The 26,223-nt window shown below is 37.9% G+C and overlaps 1 protein-coding gene across 2 annotated transcripts; it reads right to left on the reverse strand.

Annotated features, from left to right (window-relative positions):
• Positions 1 to 725: 725 nt before the first annotated feature.
• RHAG (Rh associated glycoprotein) lies at positions 726 to 22,942 on the reverse strand. Of its 2 annotated transcripts, none has more exons than XM_040983514.1 (10): positions 22,761 to 22,942; positions 12,286 to 12,469; positions 10,905 to 11,055; positions 9,557 to 9,704; positions 9,133 to 9,299; positions 7,780 to 7,917; positions 6,082 to 6,203; positions 1,973 to 2,046; positions 1,684 to 1,757; positions 726 to 980 (listed from the first exon to the last, which is right to left on the reverse strand). In XM_040983514.1, exons 1-10 carry the CDS (start codon positions 22,912 to 22,914, stop codon positions 906 to 908), a joined length of 1,287 nt encoding a protein of 428 aa, XP_040839448.1. In that variant the 5' UTR covers positions 22,915 to 22,942; the 3' UTR covers positions 726 to 905. The 2 variants fall into 2 exon arrangements, with proteins under 2 accessions (XP_040839448.1, XP_040839449.1); XM_040983515.1 differs by lacking the exon at positions 22,761 to 22,942 and adding an exon at positions 12,950 to 13,001.
• Positions 22,943 to 26,223: the final 3,281 nt, after the last annotated feature.

The following is a 26,223-nucleotide window of genomic DNA, read 5'->3' on the forward strand; positions in this document are numbered from 1 at the left end:
ACATTTTCTTTTATAATGACCTTTAACTCTTTAAAATGTTATACAAAATAAACTTTGATTACATAACATTTGAGCTCATTGCAAATGATTAAATATGCAAAAATGAACTAAGAATAAGAAAGTTTGAGCAAAGTTGCAACATTACTAATTAGAGTATATTTAAGGTTGAGCAACGGCTAGGGAGATAAAATAAACAGATGTCTCTCTGATGATTGACTCAGAGGTGGCCTCAAAGGCCAAGGCTGCAGCAAGCAGAAGCCAGGAGCCAGGGACTGCATCGAGATCTCTCACTTGGGTGGCAAGGGCCCAAGCACTTCGATCATCAATCACTGGTTTCCCAGGCACTTTGACAGGCAGCTGGATTAGAAATGGAGCAGCTGGGACAAGAACCAGCACTCTGCTATGGGATGCCAGCAGTGCAAGCTGTGAGTTAATCTTCCGCTCTACAATGATGGCCTCTAGTTAAGGCATCTTTAGAACTGGAAAGGCAGTGTCCAGTGTCCAGTCGTCACTGTATACATGCATTCCTTTCATTTTTACATAGATTTCTTTGCATTATTTTCATTTTTCTTATACAGATTTCTTACATATATTGTTCGTTCATTAGTGTCAGTTATATTGTCTTTGGAATTGAAAACACAGACACAATTAGAGAATTGATTTCTATATAAATTGATTCACCTTGGTAGAAACACAGGTATAGACATCAAAAGTTGCAAAACAAATTCTGAATAGAATTCATTTTAATGCTTATTTTGTGAGCCATTTTCTTTTTAAGTACAATCACTATCTGTAGATAGCAACAGGCAAAGGACTTTTTTACAGTGGACATATGAGTTCTATTGATGCATATACACTTGGATGCTGCCGTTATTGGAGAGGGTTTTGCGGCACGGGCATTGCACTTAGACTTCAGGTTCCAGCTCGCTGTGCTCACCTTGACCAGGGAAGTGATAGTCATGTTCTCTCCACCGAGGAACCTACAAAGAACGCAGTTTTGAGCACCTAATTGTTCTTTAATTGGGCCTGACAGAAGTTAATATTGAGAGAAAGATATTTTCTTTATAATCATCCAAACTTGGAACTGGGGATAAAAATCACTTGAGTTTGGGAAAAGTAAAAACAAAACATGTATCTCATCATCCTAGCTACAATTCTTTTCTCCCAAACCCAATATTCCTGAAAATTCTGCAGAAAACATCCAAGCATCTATCCTTGTCAAGCTTTGCAAGAAATACTTTTCGGAGAAAAAGTCAAGGCAGTGAAAAGCTAGAAACTAGAGGACGCAAGAGAAGCTGCTTAGTTTTTCATAGCATTTCTGGGTATGCATTCATAAAGTTTTATCGTATATATTTCACTGGCTCTTACCTATTTTTTTGAATTATATAGACCACTCTATTGCACTGATTTCCTATTATATTTGTGAGCAGTTCTTCTATTGTTCTCTGAGGAGGGAAAAGACAGTTTGGAGAACAAATTCTATCTTTTCCTTTAGTTAGATTCTGTTCTGGATAGTAGCTTAACTCCTTCTGGCTGAAAATATTAGCTTTATTTTGTTTGCATTTATTGAGAGTATATCTGTTTTCAGCATACATATGCAACTAGAGATCTAAGCTTTAGGGTGAGCAAAACTTTCACACACTGGGCATCATTTTCATGCTTGTTTAGAATGGTGTACAATACCTCCCAGTAAACAGAATCATCATAGCAGTGCTGGTCTTGTGGCTGTCCCCAGATGGGCAAGCTTAGAATTAAACCTGCGAAGGTCGAAGGAAAATAAGACATGTTATGATGCTGGAAGAATAAATTTGCCTCCATAGCAACTGAAAGCTGTTACATAATCATGCCTTCAACTGTCAGAGTTAACTTCATTGCCAGAAGTTTAGAACATTTTCTAGTTCACCAACGCAGTGGGTTGTTGCTGGGGTTTTAGACTGAGAACATGAGGAAAGTGTCCACATTTTAAGCTGACCTGTAATCAGACCTCCAACAACTGCTGTTCCAATGGACGAGCCCAGTGCCGCTGCCTGCATTGCCACGGTGGACCTGTGAAACCAAACAGAACCTTGTTTTTTTGAACACCAGCCAGCGAATCTCACATGCGGAGATTTATAGGCGTCTGCCATCTTCAGACCAAAGCACGGTATTACACACGAGCACACTACCAGCATTTGCTCTTTTTATTTTTTCTTTAATTTTCTTTTAATCCAACTTAGGCACACATCAACAAGAAGCTGAATTTTGTTGAATCTTCAGAATAGCAGAAACAGCTTCCCTACAAACGATTTACCACTCTCAGAATACCATTTTCTAATCTGATTCTTCACTAAATCTTTACTGCTTCTCTCCAATACCGACAGTAATGTGCAAACAGCATGACCTTCGACTCTTCTCAAAGTTCAGAGACGCTAACTACAGCATGGATTATATGGATGATTCATTAAACTTATGTTTCAGTCACAGTCATCTTAGCAAGCAGGACAGTAAAACTGACAACAGTAAAACAAAAACAAAATAAGCAGCAAAAACAATAACAACAAAATATCAAATACATGATTTGGGAAAAGGAAGGAAATGATACAAATATGATGACTGCCAAATGAACTAGGAAGGTGCTGACTTCTCCTCAATAATGTTGTCTCTAACATAGCAGACAATTAATCCAGTGTTATTGAGTGAATTGGTGCTTCTGAGAAAGTAAACCCTTGAAAAATAAGAAGTTTACTGGTGGGATGGGCTTGCTATTCAAGGGAGAGGATGTACTAAATTCAGACTTCTTTTTTTTTCTATTTCTAATGATTTAAATTTTTGTCTGAATAAAATTTGCCTAGGTAACAGATGTCATTTAAAAAATGCTAGAACCAAATAAGCAAAAACAAGGGAAGCGCTCGCTATCCCTAAAATCCCATCAAAGTGAAAATGTAAAATAAAATTTATGAAAAAATGTATTTTCTTATTTTTATAAGAATTAGCTAGGCTATAGTGACTACTATTAATTTTTGAAAATATGTATACATTTATTTATTTGAAACCAAGAATGACAGAGAAACAAAGAGAAAGAAGTCTTCCATCTCCTGGTAAGCTCCAAAATGCCACAACAGTTAGGGCTGAACCAGACTGAACTCCATTCCTGCTTATCTCAGGAATGTAGCAGGGGCTGGAGCACTGGAACCATCCATTGTTATCCACCTAGGTGCATTTGCAAGAAGCTGGATTGGGTGTGGTTGCTGGGACCCACATCAGCACTAAGATAGATGCGACTGGCAGCTCAATCCACTGGTTCCCATATGTTCCCAAACATGCCTTCTCTATCATTTTATGTCAGTAAATAGAGTTCTGGATCATAGCTTGCACTGCAACAGAACAATTCACTGTGTCAATGCTGTGTATCATTGTAATTCTATAGGATGGTGTTTAGGTGGCCTCATTTATCTCTATTTTTATCTAAAGACTTATTTATTTTCATTGAAAAGACAGATTTATAGAGAGAAGGAGAGACAAAGAGAAAGATCTTCCTCCGCTGGTTCACTCCCCAAATGGCTGTTATGGCTGGAGCTGAGCTGATCTGAAGTCAGGAGCTTCTTTCAGGAGACCCATATGTGTGCAGGGTCCCAAAACTTTGTATCATGCTCTGATGCTTTCCTGGGCTATAAGCAGGGAGCTGGGTGGGAAGCAGAACTGCCAGGACATGAACCTGACTGAACTCATATGGGATCCTGATGTTTGGAAAGGGAGAATTAGCTCATTAAGTCATTGTGCCAGACCCATTGTTCCCTATTTTAAAAAATACATTCTTCTCTGGGCATTCTTGTGAACTTGTCCAATTTCTTCCTCAAATAAATCCTATTTAGAAATGAGACAATCAGTAAAGATTATACATACTTCTTAAGAGCTTCTCCAAACAGGAATTGGAGACTTTACATTGTTATTTTTTCTACTTATAACACAATTCAGAATTATGATCTTTATCAATTTCTGAAATGAACACTGTAACTTGTTTTAATTTGTATTGTTTGATTACTGATAAAGTCAGATATTTAATAATAAATATTTATCTTATTCTTTACTTAAGGAAATGGCCTCTTAATATTATAGGAAATTGCTAAGATCTTTTAAAAAGTGTAAAATATCTTAGGAGAACTAGTTTGTTATTGCAAAAATGTCCCTTAAAGTGTTCCTATTGTTGTACAAACAGCAAATATCTGCTTTTCATTTTAATATTTTGAGTAGACATGTGAATTTTCTTGGCTGTCATACATGGTGTTTTATTTGCTGTGAAAAATGCATGAATTGTACGCATATGAATAATCCCTGCTGGTTTGGCGTCTCTCCTTCCCCTACCACCACTCTTCTTTTTACCCAAAATGAACTAAGAAGGGGTTGCTTCACTTGCAACACCTAAGGATTAGACCCTCAGTGCTGAGACTTCCCTGAGGCCAAGCCAAGGAGAACCAGCCTTACAGAGCCACACAGACTTGCTTTGTTGCATGTATGCAATTAATCAAGGTATGAATTTCAAGAACCCTTGGTGAGGAGGCATCTGTTAGTATATCAAAACAGTGTGTATACACTCTGATGTCTAGGACTAAACTCATTGATGGGTGCTTTCAGCAAATTTGATTCTTATAAAATAATTTAAGTTGCCTATTAGGTTATGAAGAGAACTTTTTGAAAAAGCAAGCTTACAGGCTTAGTGAAATGGCTCAGTTGGCTAGTCCTCCACTCATAAGTGCAGGGATCCATATGCGCTCAGGTTTGTGTCCCAGCTGCTCTGCTTTTCATCCTGTTCCCTGCTTGTGGCCTAGGAAAGTAACACAGGATGTCCTAAAGCCTTGGGACCCTGCCCCCATGTAGGAGACACAGAAGAGGCTCCTGGCTCCTGGCTTCAGATCAACACAGCTTTGGGTGTGTTGCTGCCAGTTGGGGAGTATATCAGCAGATGGAAGATCTTTCTTTCTCTCCTTCTCTCTTGTTTAATACGCTTTTCAATGAAAAATTTAAAACATCTTTAAAAGTGGGACTTCTCTGGTGTTGTCCTTCAAATTTGCAGAAGGGAGCAAAAATGGAAACATAAATGAAATGGGTCAATCGTGTAAGTTTTCTACTCAAGTACAAAATATGATTAAGTAGATTTAAAAAATACTTGTTATTATAGTTCCACATGGTTCAATTTCAGTCTTCCAAAGATTTTTTTTTTGTTTGTTTAAACTTGTGGAATTCTAGTCAGTGGTCTTCCCAAGATATTTCTAGATACACTTTCCACTTTAATTTCTACTTCAATTGAACTGAAAATCAAGCATTCTCGTGCTTTTTTGATTACTTGCTGAGTGACCTGGATTGTATGTTCAGCATTGGTGACATTTTGCACAAGATACCTCCAGTTTTGTTGGCTGAAAGTGATGGTTGCTAGCTTATGGCACATCTTCTGTTGCCCTAGATTTAATTGATAACTCTTTACCTCTAGCCTTTAAAATAAATATTTATATTCCCACCCACACCTGGGTAGAATATAATTTTGGTACAGTTTGAAGGGATTTTAAAGAATAAATAGAATGATTGTTTTATTTTTCAGATGAGGAATCTAGGATTCAGAGAGCCTGAGTAAGACATGGAAGGCCCTCCAGGTAGTTAGCAGTCGAGCTGACCCATGTGCCAATCTGTCTGAGACTCTAGATCCAGCGTTTCTTGGATTGAGCGACTTCTTTTCCCTTCCCATGAGTTGCAGGGAAGTTATTGCTAAAATTAATTACATGTGGCCCATCCTCTGTTTTGGTAGGGTTAAGGTAGAGAGTAAGTCTATTTTAGTCTGACTATAATCATTGATTTGCCTTATCTGCTAGAAAACAGTTGTCTTGGATCGGGAGATTTAAATTACACTGTTAACCCAAAACAGGTGAAAAGAATAGTATTCGGACATATCCCAGTAGCACTTTGTTGGTTCTCTAACAACAAAAAAAAAATGGTTCTGGACTGTGGCTTTGGATGCTAAAACAAAACAAAAATATTCCCGACGTTGTATATCTCAAAGAGTAAGTGAAAATACCAGAGAGGACAGAAAACACACTTTTTTTTTTTACTCACGTGTTAGATACTCCCATAGCTACGGCCACGATTCCTGCGAGGCCTCCGAGTATGCCAGGTAAGCCGTGAAGATTATGGACCCCACAAGTATCATGGATCCTCAGTTTAGAAGCAAGAAGTGGCTGAAATTGCAAAAAGAGGAAGGTTTATTTATTTATTTAATTTTGTTATGCACAGTTATGAGACAGAAGTAAGTAATCTCACAGAATGCATTTTAAAAGTAAATATTCTGTGTATTTAGATAGAACATGGTGGTATGGGACAGAAATTGACAGTATAAAGGTTACTTTTGTTTTTAAAGATTTATTAATTTTTATTGCAAAGTCAGATATACAGAGAGGAGGAGAGACAGAGAGGAAGATCTTCCATCCATTGATTTATTTCCCAAGTGGCTGCAATAGTTGGAGCTGAGCCAATCCAAAGCCAGGAGATCGGAGCCTCTTCCGGGTCTCCCACATGGGTGCAGGGTCCCAAGACTTTGGGCCGTCCTCGACTGCTTTCCCAGGCCAGAAGCAGGGAGCTGGATGGGAAATGGGGCTGCTGGGACACAAACCGGTGCCCAAATGGAATCCTCGTTGTGTTCAAAGTAAGGACTGTTGCTGCTAGGCTACAACACTGGGCCCAAAGGTTGCATTTTGATGCAAGTAAGCATTTTCATAATTTCAAGCAGTTGTTTAATTTTTAATGGCATAATAAGCTAAAATATACTCATTTACCATGAATTATATATGCAACACATTTTTAAAAAGATCTGTAACCTTTAAGTTACGTATTGGAAATCTAGACCTATTCATCCTATCTATGTGCTATTTTATCTTCTGGCTTACATCTCCCTGTTTCCTGCCACTCAGAAGGAATTTAATGTGCAGCTGAGTTCTACATTCACTTTAGTTATGCAAAACTACCTATTTTGATTTTTAGTGGATGAGATTGAAAGAGTGATTTCAAGTCCCACTTTGGGTTTTCAGATTACATCCTAAACTATTGAAAGACCGCACAGTCCTTAACTTTACAAAAGGAACAAACATCAACAATAACAAAAACACCGGTGGGGCTGTCCCAAAGAGAGTAATGCAGCTGTCAATAACTTCCTATTGATGCTAGATTACAAACAACTTACATCAGCTTCTCTTCTGTGACACACAAGTTGGGAAAGAACAAAACTCTGGCTTTTGAAATATGACTAGGATTTTTGGGCCCGGCGCGGTGGCGCAAGTGGTTAAAGGTCCTCGCCTTGCACGCCCGGGATCCCATATGGGAGCGGGTTCTAATCCCGGCAGCCCCGCTTCCCTTCCAGCTCCCTGCCTGTGGCCCGGGAAAGCAGTCGAGGACGGCCCAAGGCTTTGGGACCCTGCACCCGCGTGGGAGACCCGGAAGAGGCTCCTGGCTTCGGATCGGCATAGTATTGGCCCGTTGCGCTCACTTGGGGAGTGAATCATCAGATGGAAGATCTTCCTCTCTGTCTCTCCTCTCTGTATATCCGCCTTTCCAATGAAAAAATAATAATAAAAAAATAAATCTAAAAAAGAAATATGACTAGGATTTTTAAAGAGAAAGCAAATGGCCTCCAAATAGGAAAAAAAATATATTTTTTGGAGAGAAATGTCATAGTTTTTTTTCCTCCTGTTGGAGTAATGTGAGAAGATAGTGGTGCAGATTAAAGTATGTTTCAGAAAATCCACCCTACATCCTACTCACAGTCAGGAACTTATAGCCGAACACAGACACCATTCCTGCAACGCCCCCAATGATCATCGAACTGAATGAGTGGATCATCATGTCTGCACAGGTTCCCACAGCTACTCCTCCTGCAAGGGTTGCATTCTGAATGTGCACCTACATGGAAGGAAGCAAGATGAATGAGGTGAGTGACTGAGGCACGGTTCAGAATACTGCAGGGATCTAGACTTCAATAGGCTCTTACTTCCTTCTTCAGTAGTGAGAGAAAATCACCAGTTTTAGACAGAGAGGGAGTTTATAGAGCAAATATTCCACTATTGTTTCGCTTCTTGACAAAGTTCTTCAAAAACATGCTTGGCTATCATAAACCCAGGAAGAAATATGGTTCGTGTATATTTATAAGATCAGTGATATTCCAGTATCCACACGGGGAAATGTAGAAACTGAAACGTGTGCATTGGGTGTATAGGACATTGGCTTTTGCAGGTTTCTCTGTACTGAGACCATTTGAAAATAGAGGACAGAGGAACCTACTTAACAACATTACTCAGAAAAATGACTTTCTGCCTGTTCTAAGAGGGAAAGAATGAACCACTGAGCTGTATAGGTATGATTTTGCTTTCTCACTGCTTTTAATTATTTCTCATGGGACAATTTCTAGAGAATTGAAGTACATAGCTCCCAGTCATGCTTTAAAAATAAATATGTTTATTTATTCATCCCTAGTTACACTAGTAGAGTGACTGGTTTAGCATTTCTTCAGTACACAGCTAAGAAACACAAGAGATTAACGTGGATTAATAATATTTTAGTTAGAATTAACCTTAGACACAGGAAGTTTGTCAAAATGCTGCAGAGAGTTTCCATATTTTAGACCCCCTAGTGCTAGTACCTTTCAGAGCAAAAAAATAAAGGACTGTACATCACTATAAAAGACTTTGTTGGGATTTCACCAGTATTCCTCTCAAAGTCCTTTTCAGGATCCCATATCCTTAGAAAAAATCATTGTAGTTGAAAAATAGCACCGATGTGTAAGATTCTATTATTTTTCTACTTTTTGAAAATCATTGTATAAGGAAACTTGGGAACCGTTACCTTTATCAAGAAATAGATGTCATTGCTTTCATTTTCCCACAGCTAAGTATGCTGCTAGATTGTAAACTCTTTGGGAATGATTTTTGTGTTTCCGCACCCCCCCCCCCCCCCGCAAAGAACACATTTGATGAATTCATTGTTCTTGCTTTAGAAACATTCGATCGCTTTTCTCAGCCTTTTGGCTAAGATCAACTCTAGAAACATTCCCAAGGTCTACAGTTTTGTTAGTTCCTTATAGCAGCAATGCTTAGTTGCAGTAAGTGAAATTTCACTTACCATATCAAGCTTGCCTCGCTGCTGGACAAGGCTGGAGTATGCATAGGTTGTGAGTACGCAGGCAGCAAGAGAGAAGTACGTGTTTACAATAGCCAGATACTGTTTGTCTTTAGTCTCAGCGATGGCTGAATTAAAACTGGGCCAAAACATCCACAGAAAAAGAGTCCCTGCAGCAAATCACAAGAAGAAGTTTTAGTTGTGAATAGAAAAGACATTTCAGGACTCAACTTTCCTAGAGGCAATGAAAAATGTCTCTACTTTTAGGCCTGATTATTTAGTAGTTACGAGAAAAGTGTTGAGCCAGTATGAAAAAAAGCAGCATCAAAAGCTTGTTCTTTGTTCAGTGTCTTTGTATCTGTGTTGATGTTAATTTTTCTTACTCCTGCCCATAGAAATAAGATCAGGCAAGTACATCTGCACTCACCAATCATTGCAAACAAATCAGAGTGGTATACAGACTCCTCATTGTCATGGCCCCTTCTCAGGCCAGACCGATACAGGACACCTGCTACCGCCAGGCCGAAGTAGGCTCCAAAGGCATGGATGGTCATTGATGCTCCAATATCAGAGGCCTGAGAGAACAAAAGGTGATTCATGTAAATAGAGATGAAAGGGAATTTCATGAAAATGACTGTTTCATTGGTAAGACAATCACAAACATGGAGAGAGAAAGAATGTATCAAAGAAATAAGGTTTAAAGCAAGCTAAAAACAGAAAAAAAAATCAAGGCTGATATTGTATCATAGAGAGTAAAGCCACGGACTTAACAGTGGGCATCCAGCATTGGTGCTGATTCTAGTAAGTTGATCGAGCTATTTCTTTCTCCAACACTGCCTTGTAAGTTCTATAAAAGACTACCTGTTAGTCACTCCATCAAAGCACCTAGAAAGTCATTAACAGTATGTGCTATCAAATTAACTACTCAGTAGAATTGTAAACAAAATAATATTGGAGCTCCCAGAAATATTCTATTTATTATTCCTTAGAGAATCATGAAATTTTCATAGATGGCAAAAAATTTAACCTGGACCTTAAGAAAATGCTATGTAAGATGTTTTAAAAGGTTAGTAACTTAGTGTTCGAGATATAAGTAGACATTAGTCTAAGCAATATGTTGTATTAAAAAAAGTTGTGGCGTTACCTGGGCTTAAATCCATATTCAGGCAAGTAACAAATCACTTAACATGTGTGTTCATCAATTATTGGGTATAAATTATAGCAATAATATTTACCTGAACATTGTTTTTACGAAGATGTAGTGAGATGTTTATTTATTTATTTTTTGATTATTATTTTTTTTAAGATTTATTTTTATTACTTTTTATTGGAAAGGCAGATATACAGAGAGGAGAGACAGAGAGGAAGATCTTCCATCCGATGATTCACTCCCCAAGTGAGCACAACGGCCCATGCTATGCCGATCTGAAGCCAGGAGCCTCTTCCAGGTCTCCCACGCGGGTGCAGGGTCCCAAAGCTTTGGGCCGTCCTCGACTGCCTTCCCGGGCCACAGGCAGGGAGCTGGAAGGGAAGCGGGGCTGCCAGGATAGAACCGGCGCCCATATGGGATCCCAGGCGTGCAGGAGAGGACCTTAACCACTGCGCCACCGCGCTGGGCCCGTGAGATGTTTATAAAACACTTGGTTTGTAATAGGAACACTGTGGACAACAGCTGTGATTACTGTTTCTATGTTACCACTCTTGCCACGTTTGCCTGTGATTGGAGTGGGTGCTCATTCTCTACCAAGGCTAGGCAAGGATGGATTAATACTTACTTGGAATATCTCACCGACCAGATATTCATTACCAGCAAAGACAGAAATTTCCATAATTGTCATGATCAGCATTTGGATTGGACTTGTTTTTCCCAGGACAGCTCCAAAAGAAATCAGAACTGTGGCAGTGCTGAAGTCTGCGTTTATCATGCTGAGAAGAAAAAGGAAGAGTTAACCAAAGGTAAGTCACAGCAAAAATAAAAAAGGTGTTGTGAGGTGATGAAGGACAGCCCTGTTTTATCCAAAATACAAGTCCATCTCCATCAGCCCCCCTCAGGCTCTTCTCCCAGTTTACCCATCCTCCCTCAGTTCTGCCCACCTCCTTTCTCCTCTTGGCTATACATTCTTTAAGTTGCTTTAACATTTATAATAATTTTAATTACCTGCCCTTCACTTCATCTATGTTGATTGAGAAATTCCCTAGATTATTTGCCGTGATGTAACAATGCCAGGTTTGCATTTTAAAAATTATCTTCAAAAATATCTCTTAAGACATACTTTTGATCCCTATGTCTGAGATGGAGAGAATGTTAATTTTAGGAAGGAGGATTTCTCGTGCATTCAAAGTCAAATCAGAGAAGTTACAACATGAATGTGTGATCCCTTTCAGCAGATCAAGGAGTTGGTTAGGGTCTTGTGGCTTCAACAGTCTTCTGTTGCCAAAACATACCCATTTCCAGCTAGCACAGAGCCCAAATGACATAGGACTAAGCAGACAAATAATCTGAAAACTGTTAGTTGTATGATATTCTTCTCTTTGGACTGATGTCACACAATGCCATTAGTGGGTAGCTTATAAACAGCAGAAATTTATCTCTCACAGTCCAGGAGGCTAGAAGGTTCTGGATACAATGTTAACAGCTTTGGTGTCTGGTGGAAGCTTCCCTCCTAATTCACACATGGTGCCTTTTTGCTCCATTCTCGCATGTTGGAAGGAGACAAAATATCTCTCTGGGGCCTCTTGTATAGACTCTTACGATGCATTACCATTTTGAAAAATTTAATTTACCTGTCGTTCACTATAGCTCTGCCAATGGATAGATTCTCTGGAATGATTATTTACTACTGCAACCACAAGAACACATGCTTACATTTAGAAAATTATCAAATATATTCATGATTTTTTTGCTCCTTATAGTCAAGATATAACAATAGTAGCTTTATGAAAGAGGATTTCTCCTATTCTTAAAGTCAAACCAGAGATATTGCAACATGCCTGTGTGAACCAGTACTGCACAGCATTAAATACCCCATTCCTGAGGGGTTTAATAACCACTCAAAGGTCTCACCTGCTAATGGACCTTGTTGGTTAACATTTTGTCATATGAACTATCAGGGGATTGGGGAACAAAAACATTCAAATGACAGCAAGGATGCTCACTTTTTGATTCCAACCTGAAACTTCTGTCCATGGCTGTGCAGTATCCCCTGCATGATAGTGCCCCATTGGAGGCCCAGAGCAGCTATGAGTAGGTTGATGCCTACGCTGCTGAACCCATATTTCTTCAGGAAGGTCATGAGGAAGCCAAATCCAACAAATATCATAACATGTACATCTTGAAACACTGGAAAATATCAGAATAAAATGATACGTGCATTAGGGGAACATGAAGAAAGTGTTACATCATAGAATATCCCACTTATTAAATGCTGCCATGCATGTTTAAAACATTACACCAGGAAAGCATTCTCTAGTAGGCAAAGTCCCATTATCAGCCTGACTACTCACCACTTATGAGACCTCATGAATTATTTAGCATCTGAAGCTTGTCTTAGAAAATTTTGCACTATCATATTAATATGCCCTTTTTCCTCTTCTTGAAGAATTGTTCCATCATTTTCAACCAAAGGAAACTTTTGTGAAGAATAATGCAAGTGTCATTCCTCTTACACACTTTCCCAACGCCCTTGAGAAAGATTAGTGTTTTCCCTTGTCACTCATACAACTCTCTGTAAGTAAACCTCATTTTTATCATTTGTCACATTGTATTAGTATTTATTTAGCATGTATCACACTGTAATAGTTAATCATGGAAATGTTCATCCTCTACAAAAGTGATGACGTGTTTAGGATCTATTCATCGTTGGCGCCCCAGATCTTGGCATTATGGCTTACACCTGGAGAAGCAAGGAATATCCGATGTATGGATGCAAAATACTGATGACTAGAGTCCTCATATATACAATATATAGATATATATCAAATACGTACAATGTGATAGCACCAGTCCTATAGATCTTACCAGATCACAATGTTTGAGTCAGATGGGATACATTTTTTGGCAGTATTTTAAAAATCATGAAGCATTAATGAAACATAAATGCTATATCATTTTGAGTCATAAATACTTTATTCTGGGTCTAGAAACCTGTGGTTGGATCTCCCAATTCTGTGGCTTGATTTGATGTTGGGTAGGTTGTTTACTCTGTGAGTTTTCATGTCTTCATCTGCAAGATTGAAAGGGCTCTTTTTTTTTTTTTTTTGAGATTTCTCTTTATCGGGAGGACTGAACATACTTAGGTGCAATTCAAACAAACCATATGGATAGGGGATTACCAAGGACCATAGTTAGAAGTAAGAAGTTCTGGTGTCCTATTGTCCAGCAGGTTGATTAAGATAATACTAAGGTATGGTATGTTTCTCTACTAATATACCCAAGTAATAGAATTTTATATATTTTTACCATTTGTAAATGTTAATTGTTGAGGAGGTAGCTATGTTTACCATGATTGGATATTATATAATGTGTCAGTGTATCAAACATCACATGACATCTCATAATTATGTATACTTTTTATATCTGTGAACCTTTTTAATAAAATATTTCTCATATATATAAAAATAATGATATATAAGATATTGAAGACATTTATTCCTTAGCTGGTAAAACATACATTTGGTTGAATCATTACATTAAGAATAGTTAACTCTGACATTTTCCGATGGTTCCACCCAATTAATACACAAAGAAAATTGAACACAAATTGGGAACTAGCTTAAAAGCACACATAGAAAATAAAATACCTCATACCTGAGTACCCTAGAACTGCTATTGAATCTGCAGTTGTCAGAAAACTTCAACTTGTTTCCCTTTTGACTTTTGAAATACAGGCAATCATAAACATTTATTTTTCCTTATAAACACCTTCAGTATTATTTTATTTTCCATAGAAACATTTGACTTTTGTGATAGGCTAAGTTAGATGAGAACTTAGGAAACATGGCTGGTTTTTACTATGATTTTTTTATATCCCTGGAACTCAGATTTTCTCTTTCTTTCTTCTTTCTTTCTTCTTTTTTTCTTTTTTTTCTTTCTTTCTTTCTTTCTTTCTTTCTTTCTTTCTTTCTTTCTTTCTGTCTGTCTTTCTGTCTGTCTGTCTTTTTTATTACTTTTTAAGGCATCTTCGAGCTGTGCTGAAAGGTTTTTTAGCTGTATAATTTAGCTTATTAATTAATTTTGATTATGCTTGTAGATTCAGACTCTAACAGGTAAATGAAGTATGTTAGTTTGTAGGTTCAAAGCCAGAGTAAAAATAAAGATCTAGTTTTACAAAAATCACTTTTTTTGTGAGTCGGTGTGGTGTACAGCAAGCTAATCCTCTGTCCTGTGACAATGGCATCACATATAGGTGCTGATTTATGTCTCTAATGCTCCACTTCTAATCCAGTTCTCTGCTTATGTCCTGGGAAAGCAGCAAAGATGGCCCAAGTTCTCGAGACCCTCTGCCCATGTGGGAGACAAAGAAGAAGCTCTTGGTTTCCAGTTTCACACCAGCTCAGCTGTGGCCGTTACAGCCATTTGAGAAGTGAACCAGTGGATGGAACACCTTCTCTCTCTGTAAAAGCTGCCTTTCAAATAAAAATAGTCAAATCTTTAAACAAAATGAAACAAAAAACCCAAAAGTCCAATTTTTCTTTCAGTACATACAGGTATTTTACCAAGCACTATTTTCTTTCTTAGAATATTCTTGGGCACTGTGTGGTAGCCTAGTGGCTAAAGTCCTTACTTGCATGCGCTGGGATCCCATAGGCGCACCGATTCGTGTCCCAGCTGCTCTACTTCCCATTCAGTTCTCTGCTTGTGTTATGGAAAAGCAGTGGAAGACCACCCAAAACCTTGGGATCCTGCACCTGCTTGGGAGACCAGAGGAGGCTCCTGGGTCCTGGCTTCGGATCAACTCAGCTCCATTGCTGTCACTTGGGAAGTGACCCAGCAGATGGTAAGATCTTTCTCTATGTCTCTTCTCTCTGTAAATCTGACTTTCCAATAAAGATAAATATGTCTTAAAAATTTTTATAAAATATCCTTGCTCCCCCTGCAACCTACTGATTTTTGATGTTTGATGTATGAAGCAACCAACTAGTTTTAAAGATTTTTTTGATCTAGTCTTGTAATGTCTTGCACAATTAGCAATTATTTTGTGGACTCCATCCCCTGCTTCTTAGATGGGAAATGATACTTTTTATATGAGGAAGCAGTTTGATATATTAACTACTCCATTATTACTAGTGTTTATTTTCTTGTTCTTCTAGTTTCATTTTTTATTCTGCTCTGATTTTTGTTACTGGTTTTTACCACAAGAGGGCCTAAGGACATCATCTATTATTTAAGTTGCTAAAGTGAGTTCATGTTCTGCATGAAAGGTGTGGATTAACACACACACAATGAGAACTATGTGTTGTTTGTCACTGTGATTGAAGGATGTGCAGGTAGAGCTCATGAAGAAAATGGATTTAGCTTTTAGGTGTAAGAGTCTGCCATTAAACCTATAAAATATCTGCTTTTTATAGGAAAAATATATTCCTTTAGAGATTTGCCCATAAATCAAGTATTTTAACATATTTTAAAGATCACCAAGACTTGTCCGGACCAGCGGTTCTCAACTGGAGCACTATTTTAGCTCTCAGACTATATTTGGCAGTGCCTCAAGGGTTTTGGTTGAGGCAGTGATGCTGTTGTTGTCACCAAGACACAGGCTGCTTCAAAGCATCAGTGTGAAGGACAATACGTCTCCCACAATAAGAAATTATCTGGTTTGAAATTTTACTAGTGTTGCTTTTGAAAAACCTGCCTCTGAATTATACAATGATTGTAAGCATTTAGGGTTCTGTAACACTTTTTCAGACGAGATCGGGTGTGTCCAGGGTGGTATGGCTGTAGACACTTTCATTTTCTTTGCACATTTTAGACCAAAGGACACAATATGGGCCTGATATACTTAAAAATTTCTTCCCAGAAGCACAGCATATTTCAAACTCGGTTTGGAAATGGAACAATGTGCCTGTTTTCCCTTGCTTCCTTATCCCACTCCTTGCAGCTTCCTGAGATCATAGGGACACAGGGTTTTTATTTTAAGCATGTTCCTGAAAATTCTAACAAGAATGAATGAGACCCTGAGCCCATTAGTTGGTGACATGTACCAAATAACCCAATTTAATCAGTTGTGCAAAAAAAAAAAAATTGCATCTGCATATGGTGGTTTAATCTCATAGTGTCTTATTTTTGGAAATTCTGATAATAATTTTGAACACTAAAATGTGTTCCTAATACAGATTGATAAGATCACTTCCCTCGTTGTTTTAACTGAATACATATCCTACCAATGCTGGTGGAGATCAAGACATAGTTTGACCATGTGAGAGACCACTGATCGAGATAGACAGATGTCTAAATTCGTACCTGACAAGCAGTATTGCTCCACTCTATGCTGGTTAGCACACAGGGTTTGGGGCAGACACCCTGGATTGGAATATGAATAGACTCCTCCCTTTATCAAACAATGAAACTAAGGCAAAGTGCTTACTGTCTCTAAATCCCGACTTTATCATAGATGTTTCTTTGTGTAATGCCAATGGTTTTAAGGATTTGATGAGTCCATGATGAGTTAGCTAAGGCTTGGGGCAAATTAAGCAATGTTCTAGCCATCCTTTTTTTTAAAAAATCATAAAATGAGGTTTGTGCCACTTGGTGCTAAAAGTGCTTTGATTTTGAAGTGGAAGGCGGAGACTTCAATGACACAATGATCACCATCCTTGTTACTATTACCACCATTCCCACCCACCAGCAATATCATCTTCACCTCATTATCACTATCAGCATCTCTTTCACCTGTTCATAGAAGCAGGAATTGCAATAGCTTAGATACGGATTAACCTAGGTGTTCATCAACTGATGTTGAATAGAGAAAATGTGACTCATAAATAATGGACTTTTTTGGCCACAAAAAGAATGAATCCTAACACTGCAAAAAAACAAAAGAAGCTGCAATCTTAAAACTCATCATGCTGAGAAAAGCAAACTAGACTCAGAAAATCAAATGTTTTCTCTTATTTGTCAGTTAATTTATACAATATCAAGTTGTGTCAATGTTATGTTGTTCAGTATATAATTATAAATTTTGTGTCCCCGAGTTACCCTCTTTCCCTTGTTAATAAAAAGGAATTGGAGAGGGAAGAATAGTGAGAACTTCCGGCGTGCTAATATAGTGTTGGTCTCATTTTGAAATTAGTTATGAGAGTGATCATAGAACCCAAAATCAATTTATTTATAAATTTGTGTACATTTCTTGGAATGCAGCATGCATTTACTAAAATGTTAAATAAAAAAGAAGAGAACTTTTTTGTTTGTACACACTGGGTTATGAATAGTACTTTAACTGAAGATGACTTCTGTAAAATTTCAGTTTGTAGTCTGCTGTTATCATCTCATATTTCAGTGTGCCTGCACACACATTCCCTGGTTTGAGTACCATTTTAGGCACAGAAGAAAGGTTAATTAACAGAATGCATTAGATTTCTTAAGTGGTTGAGTGTTCTCTCAAATAGCTTTGGTTGAGAAAGGCTGCAAAGTCAGGGCTCCCTGTCCAGATGTGTGTGTTCGCTAATCTTGCTTTGTGTATTCCCGTGAAATGTTATTATTAACTAAATATATTCACACACACACCCTTCTTCCTATGCAGTTTGTCTTCCCCTACAGATCTGATAAGAGCATGGATTCTGAAATCCCTTAACCAGAGCCTAAAGCCGGGAAGCTGGACCAGAATTAAGGGCTTCCTTTTTTTTTTTTTTTTTTAAATAAATGCTTGTTTCTCTTTTTTTGAAAGGCCGAGTTACAGAGAGAGGAGAGATAGATCTTCCTTCTGCCGTTTTTCTCCCCAAATGTCTGCAATGGCTAAAACTCAGAAGTCTGAAGCCAGGAGCCAGGTGCTCCTTCAGGTTTTCCACATGGGTGCAGGGCCCTAAGGGCTTGGCCTGCCTTCCCCTGCATCCCCAGGTACATTAACAGTTGGATCAGAAGTAGAACCATGAGGACTCAAACTGGTGCCTATATTGGATGCTGATGCTGCGGATGGAAGCTTAACCTATTATGCATTGGAACCAGCCCAGTAATTAGTTTCTTAATAAGTAGAAAAAAAAGTTTTTCATGTTCTTTCTAAGTGATAAGTATAATGATTTAATTGATAGTTCATTTTCTAAATAGCTTTATTGAAGTACCATTGGTACATGAAATTACATGTACTTAAGTGTACCAGTTAATACTTTCAAACTCACACATATAGTGCATTTGTTACCATAATCAAGCTAATTAACATGTCTACTACTTCTACACAAGTACCCCACTGTGTGTGTGTGTAAGAGAGAGAATGTGTATGATTTAAATAATTAAGATTTATCTTCCTCAAGTAGGAAGGATAAATACATGAATAGCAACAAGACTGGAAAAAAAGAAAGTCACATTTTCTGTGTTTAGAGATGACATGATTTTATATATGTAAAAATCTAAAAATTCCACCAAATGCTACTAGAACTGATAAACAAAGTTGCAATTTGCAAAATAAATGTGCAATAAACAGATTTTTTGTATGCTAATAATGAATTGCAGTAACAGAAATCAAGAAAGAAATCCTAGCCACAATAGCCATAAAAGATTAAAAAGATAGCAATAAATTTAAATGAAGAGACAGATCTCAGTAATAAAAATTGTCAACAAAAATTGATGAAGGAAATAATCAAGAACAGAAAAAAAAGGGAAGCACATTCTTCACTGATGCACTGCAAAAATCAATATCATTAAAAAGCATATACTACTTAGAGCAATATGTAGACTCAGTGCAATCCCTATAAAAAAAAAACAATGACATTAGTTTAGAAACAGCAATCCTGAAATTCGTATGGAATCACAAAAGGCCCAGAATAGCCAGATCAATCCTAAGCAAGAAAAATCAAACTGGAGACATTTCAGTATCTGACCTCAAGTCTTATACAAGACTATAATCAGTGTAACAGCATCATATTGGCATAAAAATTTATCTACAGTCAAATGAAAGAGAACAGGAATACAGAGCCCAAAAATTCTTCAACATATAAACAGCTACCTTGTTTTTCACAAAAGTGTTCACACTGTACAGTGTAGCAAGAAGATTCTCTTCAACAAATGGTGCATGTAAAACTACACATGCATACCGCAAGAAAATGTGGAAGAACCACTTGGGTAAGACCCCTGAAGCACAGGAAACAGAAGCAAAACTGAACAAATGGGACTATGTCAAATTAAGCAGCTATTGCGTAGCAAGCAATCAACAGAGAAAAGACACCAACAGAATGAAAAATCAAATGTTTATTAACCAACTATCCAACTAAGATTAATAATCTATATATATCAGCAATTTAAAAACTCAATTACAAAAAAGCAACCAATCCAGTTGTAAAAATGGGCAAAGGACTTCAATACTTCTTAAAAGAAGAAATACAAATGTCGAACAAATATATGAAAAAAAAAATGTTCAGCATCACTATTCATGAGGGAAACACAAATCGGAATCACAATGTGACAATACCTCACCCCTCTCAGAATGGCTAAAATCCAAAATATAGAGTAACTAATGTTGGCAAATATGAGAGAGGGACGGACTCACACACTCTCGGGGGGAGTGCAAATTGGTGCAGCCTATTTGAAAAACAGTGAGGAGATTTCTTAAAAACTAGAAATAGAGCTGGCATGTGATCCAGCAATCTCACTACTGGGTGTACAGCAAAAAGAACTGAACACAATGAATCAAAGAGCTGCTTCACTGATGTTTTTAGCAGCACTGTTCACAATATCCAGAATTTGGCATCAACCAAGGTGTCTGTTAGCAGATGAATGGATTAAAAAATGTAGTATATATACACAATGGAATATTATTCAGTTATAAAATATAGTGAAATTCTACCATTTGCAGTAAGATAGAGTCAACCAGAGCTGAGCTGATCCAAAGCTGTTGTTGGAAAGCTTCTTCCTGGTCTCTTAGTGGGTGCCTGCAATTAAGGCCCTCTGCCATCCTCCTTTGCTGTTCAGGCCATAAGAGAGAGCTGGATTAGAAGCAGAGCAGCCAAGAGTAAAGTGGGTGCTGCAGACAGGATTAGCCTACTATGTCAACAAACTGGCTGCACTAACACTGCTGTAAACTTTGTCAGACCTTAGGAATGCCACACTACTCTAGTTTTAATGATCTTTAATGATCTGTGATATTTTAAAATTTACTGTATATGAGTGAAATAGTCATTTCCATTCAATTCTTGCTTATAATCATTTTCTGCATTCCTACTAAAGTAAGGACTTTTTGCTTTTTACTTGTTGCATTTTGTATTCAATGAACTATTAAACCTTTCATTTTGATGTAAATTTAAAATGTTATCTCAAAAATTAAAAAAAAAAAGACTACAAGAATGGAAGGTGGGAGGGAGAGAGGCAGGAAAATATTGTATCCGCAAATCACATCGAATCTATAAACATTTGCTAGAAATTAGAATAAAATATAGAAAAATACAATAAAATTAGGATTAAAAATAATTTACTTCAAATCAAGTAAAGTGGTTTGTCCTCATAGTAAATTTCAAATGTGCAATATAATCTTCTTAACCACAATCAATATACAGTACACAAAGTGTTCTTAAATTATTCATCCATGTACAGGCTATTGAAACATGAGGAGTTTAACAACTCCATCTAGTTTGGCTTTTATTGCAAAGTTAGAATTGAAGCTACAACTAGGACTTTGACATGGGAACTGACAAAGTTCCAATCAAATTGTGCACAATATTACGTTCTTATCACGTCAATATTTAATTTACATTAAAAGCTAATTTTGGAATTTCTCACATCAAAAATATATATCCCAATCCAGTGACATTTATCCTAGAGATGTGAGGCTGGTGCAGCATTTGCTAATCCATAAGTGCCACAAATTACATGAACCAAATGAAGAACAAAAACCACATGTTCATTCCGATAGAAGCAGAGAAAAATTTTGACAAAATTCAGCATCACTTATTTATTAAAACCCTCCCAAAGGATGTGTAGAAGGAATAAATCTCAAACTTAAAAAGGTTATATGTGACAAACAGCCAATATTGTGCTGAATATAGAGAAACTGGAAGCATTTTATTTCTTATAGGAAATGAGACAACAATTTCTACTTTCACCACTCTCATCCACTGGAAGTAATAACGAGAGCAGCTACAGAGGATGAAGAAAAAGGCATCAAGATTTGAAAGGATATGAGAATTCCAGGTTTGTAGGATACGATGCTGCGCATGCAAACATAAATGCTTCATCAAGAGCTTCTGGGAACTCATAAACCAATTCAGTACTTTACTGTTCACAAAATCAACATGCAAAAATCCATATTTTATATGCAAATGATGAATTCATCAAAAGAGAAATACAAGCTATTCCACTCACAATCACATTTTGTTTATGATATTGTGTTGCATTTCTTTGTTAATATATAAATCAGAGAATGAGTCCTACCATAAAGTATCTTAATTTGCTTTATCCTTAAAAGCATTTGACAGAACCCATGGTTGATACTTAAAATATTTATGGTGAATGAACCAGTTTCAAACACACATGTATGTAGAGTTGAGTGGAATTCATTTCTGCTTTATTATTCTGTAGCATGCAAAGTGTAAATCTTACTTAATGACCAACCCTTTGGACATTTATGCAGTATAACAAAACCAGACTTGGAGTGTAAGTGTTGGATATATGAGCCTTACTCTGCTCATGACTTGAACTTTCCATTTTTGCTATGTCACGTAGCAGTTCTAGGCCATAATTTCAACATGAAAATACTTCTCACTGTATTAGTTATCTCACAAATGTAAGGATGAAAAATAAATGTTAAATGAAAACAATTTCAACATTATTTTTATTAATTAGTTAAACAACCCATGGGATTGGAATATTCTACCATATCATTCCTGGGTTATTGAGGAATGTGTTTGGTTCATCATAAGCATCCTGCCAGTGGTAGTTAACACTGTCATATTAACTGTGTCAGAGTCAGTCCCCCAAAATGTAAAACGAAAGTTCCATCTCAAGGAACAAACTATTTCCCATTCAGAATGTTATAAAACTCTGGACATACGCCTTTCAGTTAAAACTTCACTAACATCTGTACTAATTTGAATATATCATACGATTTTGTGGTCCCTACATAAAATCCTGATCCCCTTTCTTACGCTAAAGTTCCCCTTTGTCACTTTTCTTTGGGTTAAGGGGAGGTGTGATGTTTGTATGCTTTGTATTCCTAGAGATAAAGAGGGAAAATTATTGCTTAGCAGCAGACAGGTGACACTAAAATGACCAGTTCTTTTATTTTTTCCCTTCTTCCCCGATATCTTAAAAGATACAGATTCCACCAAACATCTTAATCACGGAGAAAAGCAGACCAAAAGCATAACAGAAATAAAAACTCTTAGCAGTCAGACTTTTCACATACTTCTGCAAGAAGCTTACAGTATTGAGACTTCACATTGTGAGAACACCAAGAACCACAAGCTGCATAAAAAGAAGCAAATCGCCTACTCACAAGGATACAAGCTCAGAAACCTCTCGTTGTCTTTCACCCTGGTGGTGTTGACCCCCGAGGAAATCTGCTCTGTTTCATACTCAACAAATAATGCAAACAAAACAATCATGCCCACCTCCAGGCCTAGGGCCATGAGAGGGAATTTGAACCTCATGTCTGTGGCAGAGGGCAGAGGCACACTGGCGGGCTCACAGGCTGGGAGATGTTGATAAGCACAGAGCATAGCTCTTTGCATAGAATAGGCTGCATGGTTAAGGCACCCCCATGACGTCACAGGAAAAATGCCATAAGTGTTTTAAAAAAAACCCTCACCCACCAGAAACATTATGCTCTGTAATATAATTGCTATCTGGTTTGAAGAATACATTGTAGATTGGGAAAAGTTGATACAAAAGTATTAAGGATACCATTCTAACTAATCCTGCAGGTATATTTTGTGACCTTTTTATCACAATAAAGCTATTTAACATATCCACTAAATTCTAAATAGTTAATCCATTTTATATATGTGCCTGTATGCATATCATGAAATTTAAGATTTAGCCACTTAGTAAATGACAAGAGTACAATACAACATTGTTAATTACAGTCATTATGTTGTACAGACCACCAGAAATTATTCATCTGTTGATTGGCTATTGATAAAGAAACAATTAACCTAGAATTCCCAATGGGTGATGATGGTCCAAATACTCAGGCCATCCTTCACTGGAATTAGTCTCATGGTGGAAGAAGATTGCTGGTGTTGGGAACTTAGAACTACCAGTGAAACAAATTTCTGTCATTACCCACCATTTCTAAGATACACCACGAAGAAACAAAAAAATGAAGGTGAGAGGTACCGGGGAAGGCAGTTTGGAGCTGGGAAGCCAATCTAGGTCTCCCGTGCAGGAGGCAAGGGCACAGGTACTTCAGACAACACCATGGGCAACAATGGTCCACGCTGGCAGGAAGCTCGAATCTGAGGACAAAAGCCAAGTGCTCACATACAACATGGGATGCTAGACCAAGCATCTGTGCTGCTTTGTCTCATCTTAAATGTGACACTCATGATTCTTGCTTTTTCCTTCTGAACCAGTTGCGGAGACTAGCTTAGCGAGTATATAGGATGCGATTTTGTAAGTAAAAATGGGACAAGAAATCTAAGGTATCAAAGAGCTAGTAAGGTGGGAAAAGTATGCAGCATTTTTTAAATGTTATTTTTAAAAATGTTTATTTTATGTTTATTGAAATATCAGATATACAGAGAGACAGAGAGGAAGATCTTCCATCACTGATTCACTCCTCAAGCAGCTGCAAAGGCTGAAGCTGAGCTGATCTGAAGCCAGGAGCAAAGAGCCTCTTTCAGGTCTCCTAACGCAGGTGCAGGGTCCCATGGCTTTGGGCCATACTTGACTGCTTTCCCCGGCCAAAAGCAGGGAGCTGGATGGGAAATGAATCAGTTGGGATATGAAACAGCTCCCGTATGATATTCTGGCAGATGCGATGTGTGGATTTAGCCACTAGGCTACTGCTCTGTTCCCTGTAATGTTTTAAACCTTGGTGTAAGCACAATGAATTTCAGAAATTAAGCTTCCTATTTAAAGAAAATAAAAAATTAAACTGGTTATAGTCTATAAGTATTGGAAACCAGGCAAAATACTTTAAGATTCTTGAAAAAATTTATGGTATTTTTGTTGGAAAGATAGGTTTACAGAAGGAGAGACACCGAAAGATCTTCCATCTGCTAATTCATTCCTCCAGGGACCTCAAAGTCAGGAACTGAGCCAATCCAAAACCAGGAGCCAGAAATGTTTTCTGGGTCTTCAATGCTGGTGCAGGGTGCCAAAGCTCTGGACATCTGCTTCTGCTTTCCTAGGCTACAAGGAGGGAGTTGCATGAAAAGTGAGCAGCTGGGACACAACCTGGCACCCTTATTGGATCCTGGTGTGCACAGGGCAAGGATTTAGCCACTGAGCTGGCGTGCTGGGCCTGGTGCTTTAGGTTTCTATAGTGAATGATTTTATATTTATAGAAGAATTGCAAAGGTAGCAACGCTGGGCTTGGTGTGGTGGCCTAATGGTTAAGTCCTCAACCTGAATGTGCCAAGATCCCATGTGAGCACTGGTTCTAATTCCAAAATCTTCCCTTCCCATCCAGCTTCCTGCTTGTGGCCCGGGAAAGCAGTCAAAGACAGCCCAATGCCTTGGGACCCTGCATCCGCAAGGGAGACCTGGAGGAAGTTCCTGGCTCCTGGCTTCGGATCAGCGCAGCTCTGGCCATTGTGGTCACTTGGGGAGTAATACATCAGATGGAAGATCTTCCTCTCTGTCTCTCCTCCTCTCTGTATATCTGACTTTGCAATAAAAAAATTTTTAAAAATCTTTAAAAAAAGATAGCAATGTTTACATTTCATTCACTTTTCTCTAATAATCTGAAGCATAACTATGGTATAACTCTAAAATCAGGAGATTGACATTTGTTTAATACTATTAACTAAGCTCCAGCCTTCACTCATACCCTTTTTTCTGTTCCAGCCTCTAATCTAAACTAGTTTTCTATAATCTATGACAGGTCTCCTTCTCTGTTTATCATTCACAATGTTGATTCTTCTGAATTGTACTAGTAGGGTGCTTTGCAGAGTGTCCCCGAGTTGGAATTTGCCTGATATTTTCTCAAATTTAGGCTGACTGAATAACAGTGAGCAAATGCTGTTCATTCCATTAGATCAAGGGTAAATAATACTGATATGCATGCCCAATGATAACATTAACTCAACACATGATGAAGGCAGAGAAGAGTTTTCATTTTAAAATATCTTCTTTCCATAGCCTTGCCTAGAAGGGATTCTGTATCAACCATGTGAACTTACAAGGAACACGACTGTGGTGGCACTACACAAAATTAAATTAAAAAGCAAAAAAGAATGGGGAGCGTGTGAGGGAGGAGATAGTGGAGGAGAAGGGCAAGGATCGGAAGCTGGCATCTGGGCTCCAGAGAGATCCCGCCTGATGGGCAGTGGGGCCCGAGAGAGTAGCAGCTGGAAGGAAAGGGAAGCCGCACGAGCCAGGCACGGCCTTGAGCAAGCTGCTTTTCAAAGATAAGGTGGGAAGTGAAGGGCCTCCCAGAAAATATGACAGGTCTCTAGTACTTTTTTTTTTTTTCTCCTAGAATTTGGTCTCATTCCTCATCACATGTTATCAATAGGCCTCAGCTTGCTGAGCCAGAGGCACCAATGTGTGTCAAGAGGAAGTGGTTGGTGGCATTTTAACATACCCTGACACTGGTACCTGCCAGATTGTTTCATAAGCTAGCCATAATTCTTAACATACTCCAGCAGGTGGGTCTTCTTTGTTGTTGCTGCTGTTTTTTACAAACAAAATCAAGAAACTAACTGGATGTTAAAATCTAATGCATTTAGCTTTTAGTACTTAAATTAAACTGAAGGCCTGACTCTAAAAGTATACATTTTTCCTCCCTTTGG

This window comes from Ochotona curzoniae, unplaced genomic scaffold (genome assembly GCF_017591425.1).
Source record: "Ochotona curzoniae isolate NIBS_2020 unplaced genomic scaffold, NIBS_Ocur_1.0 contig_3819, whole genome shotgun sequence".
Taxonomy (NCBI): Eukaryota; Metazoa; Chordata; class Mammalia; order Lagomorpha; family Ochotonidae; genus Ochotona; species Ochotona curzoniae.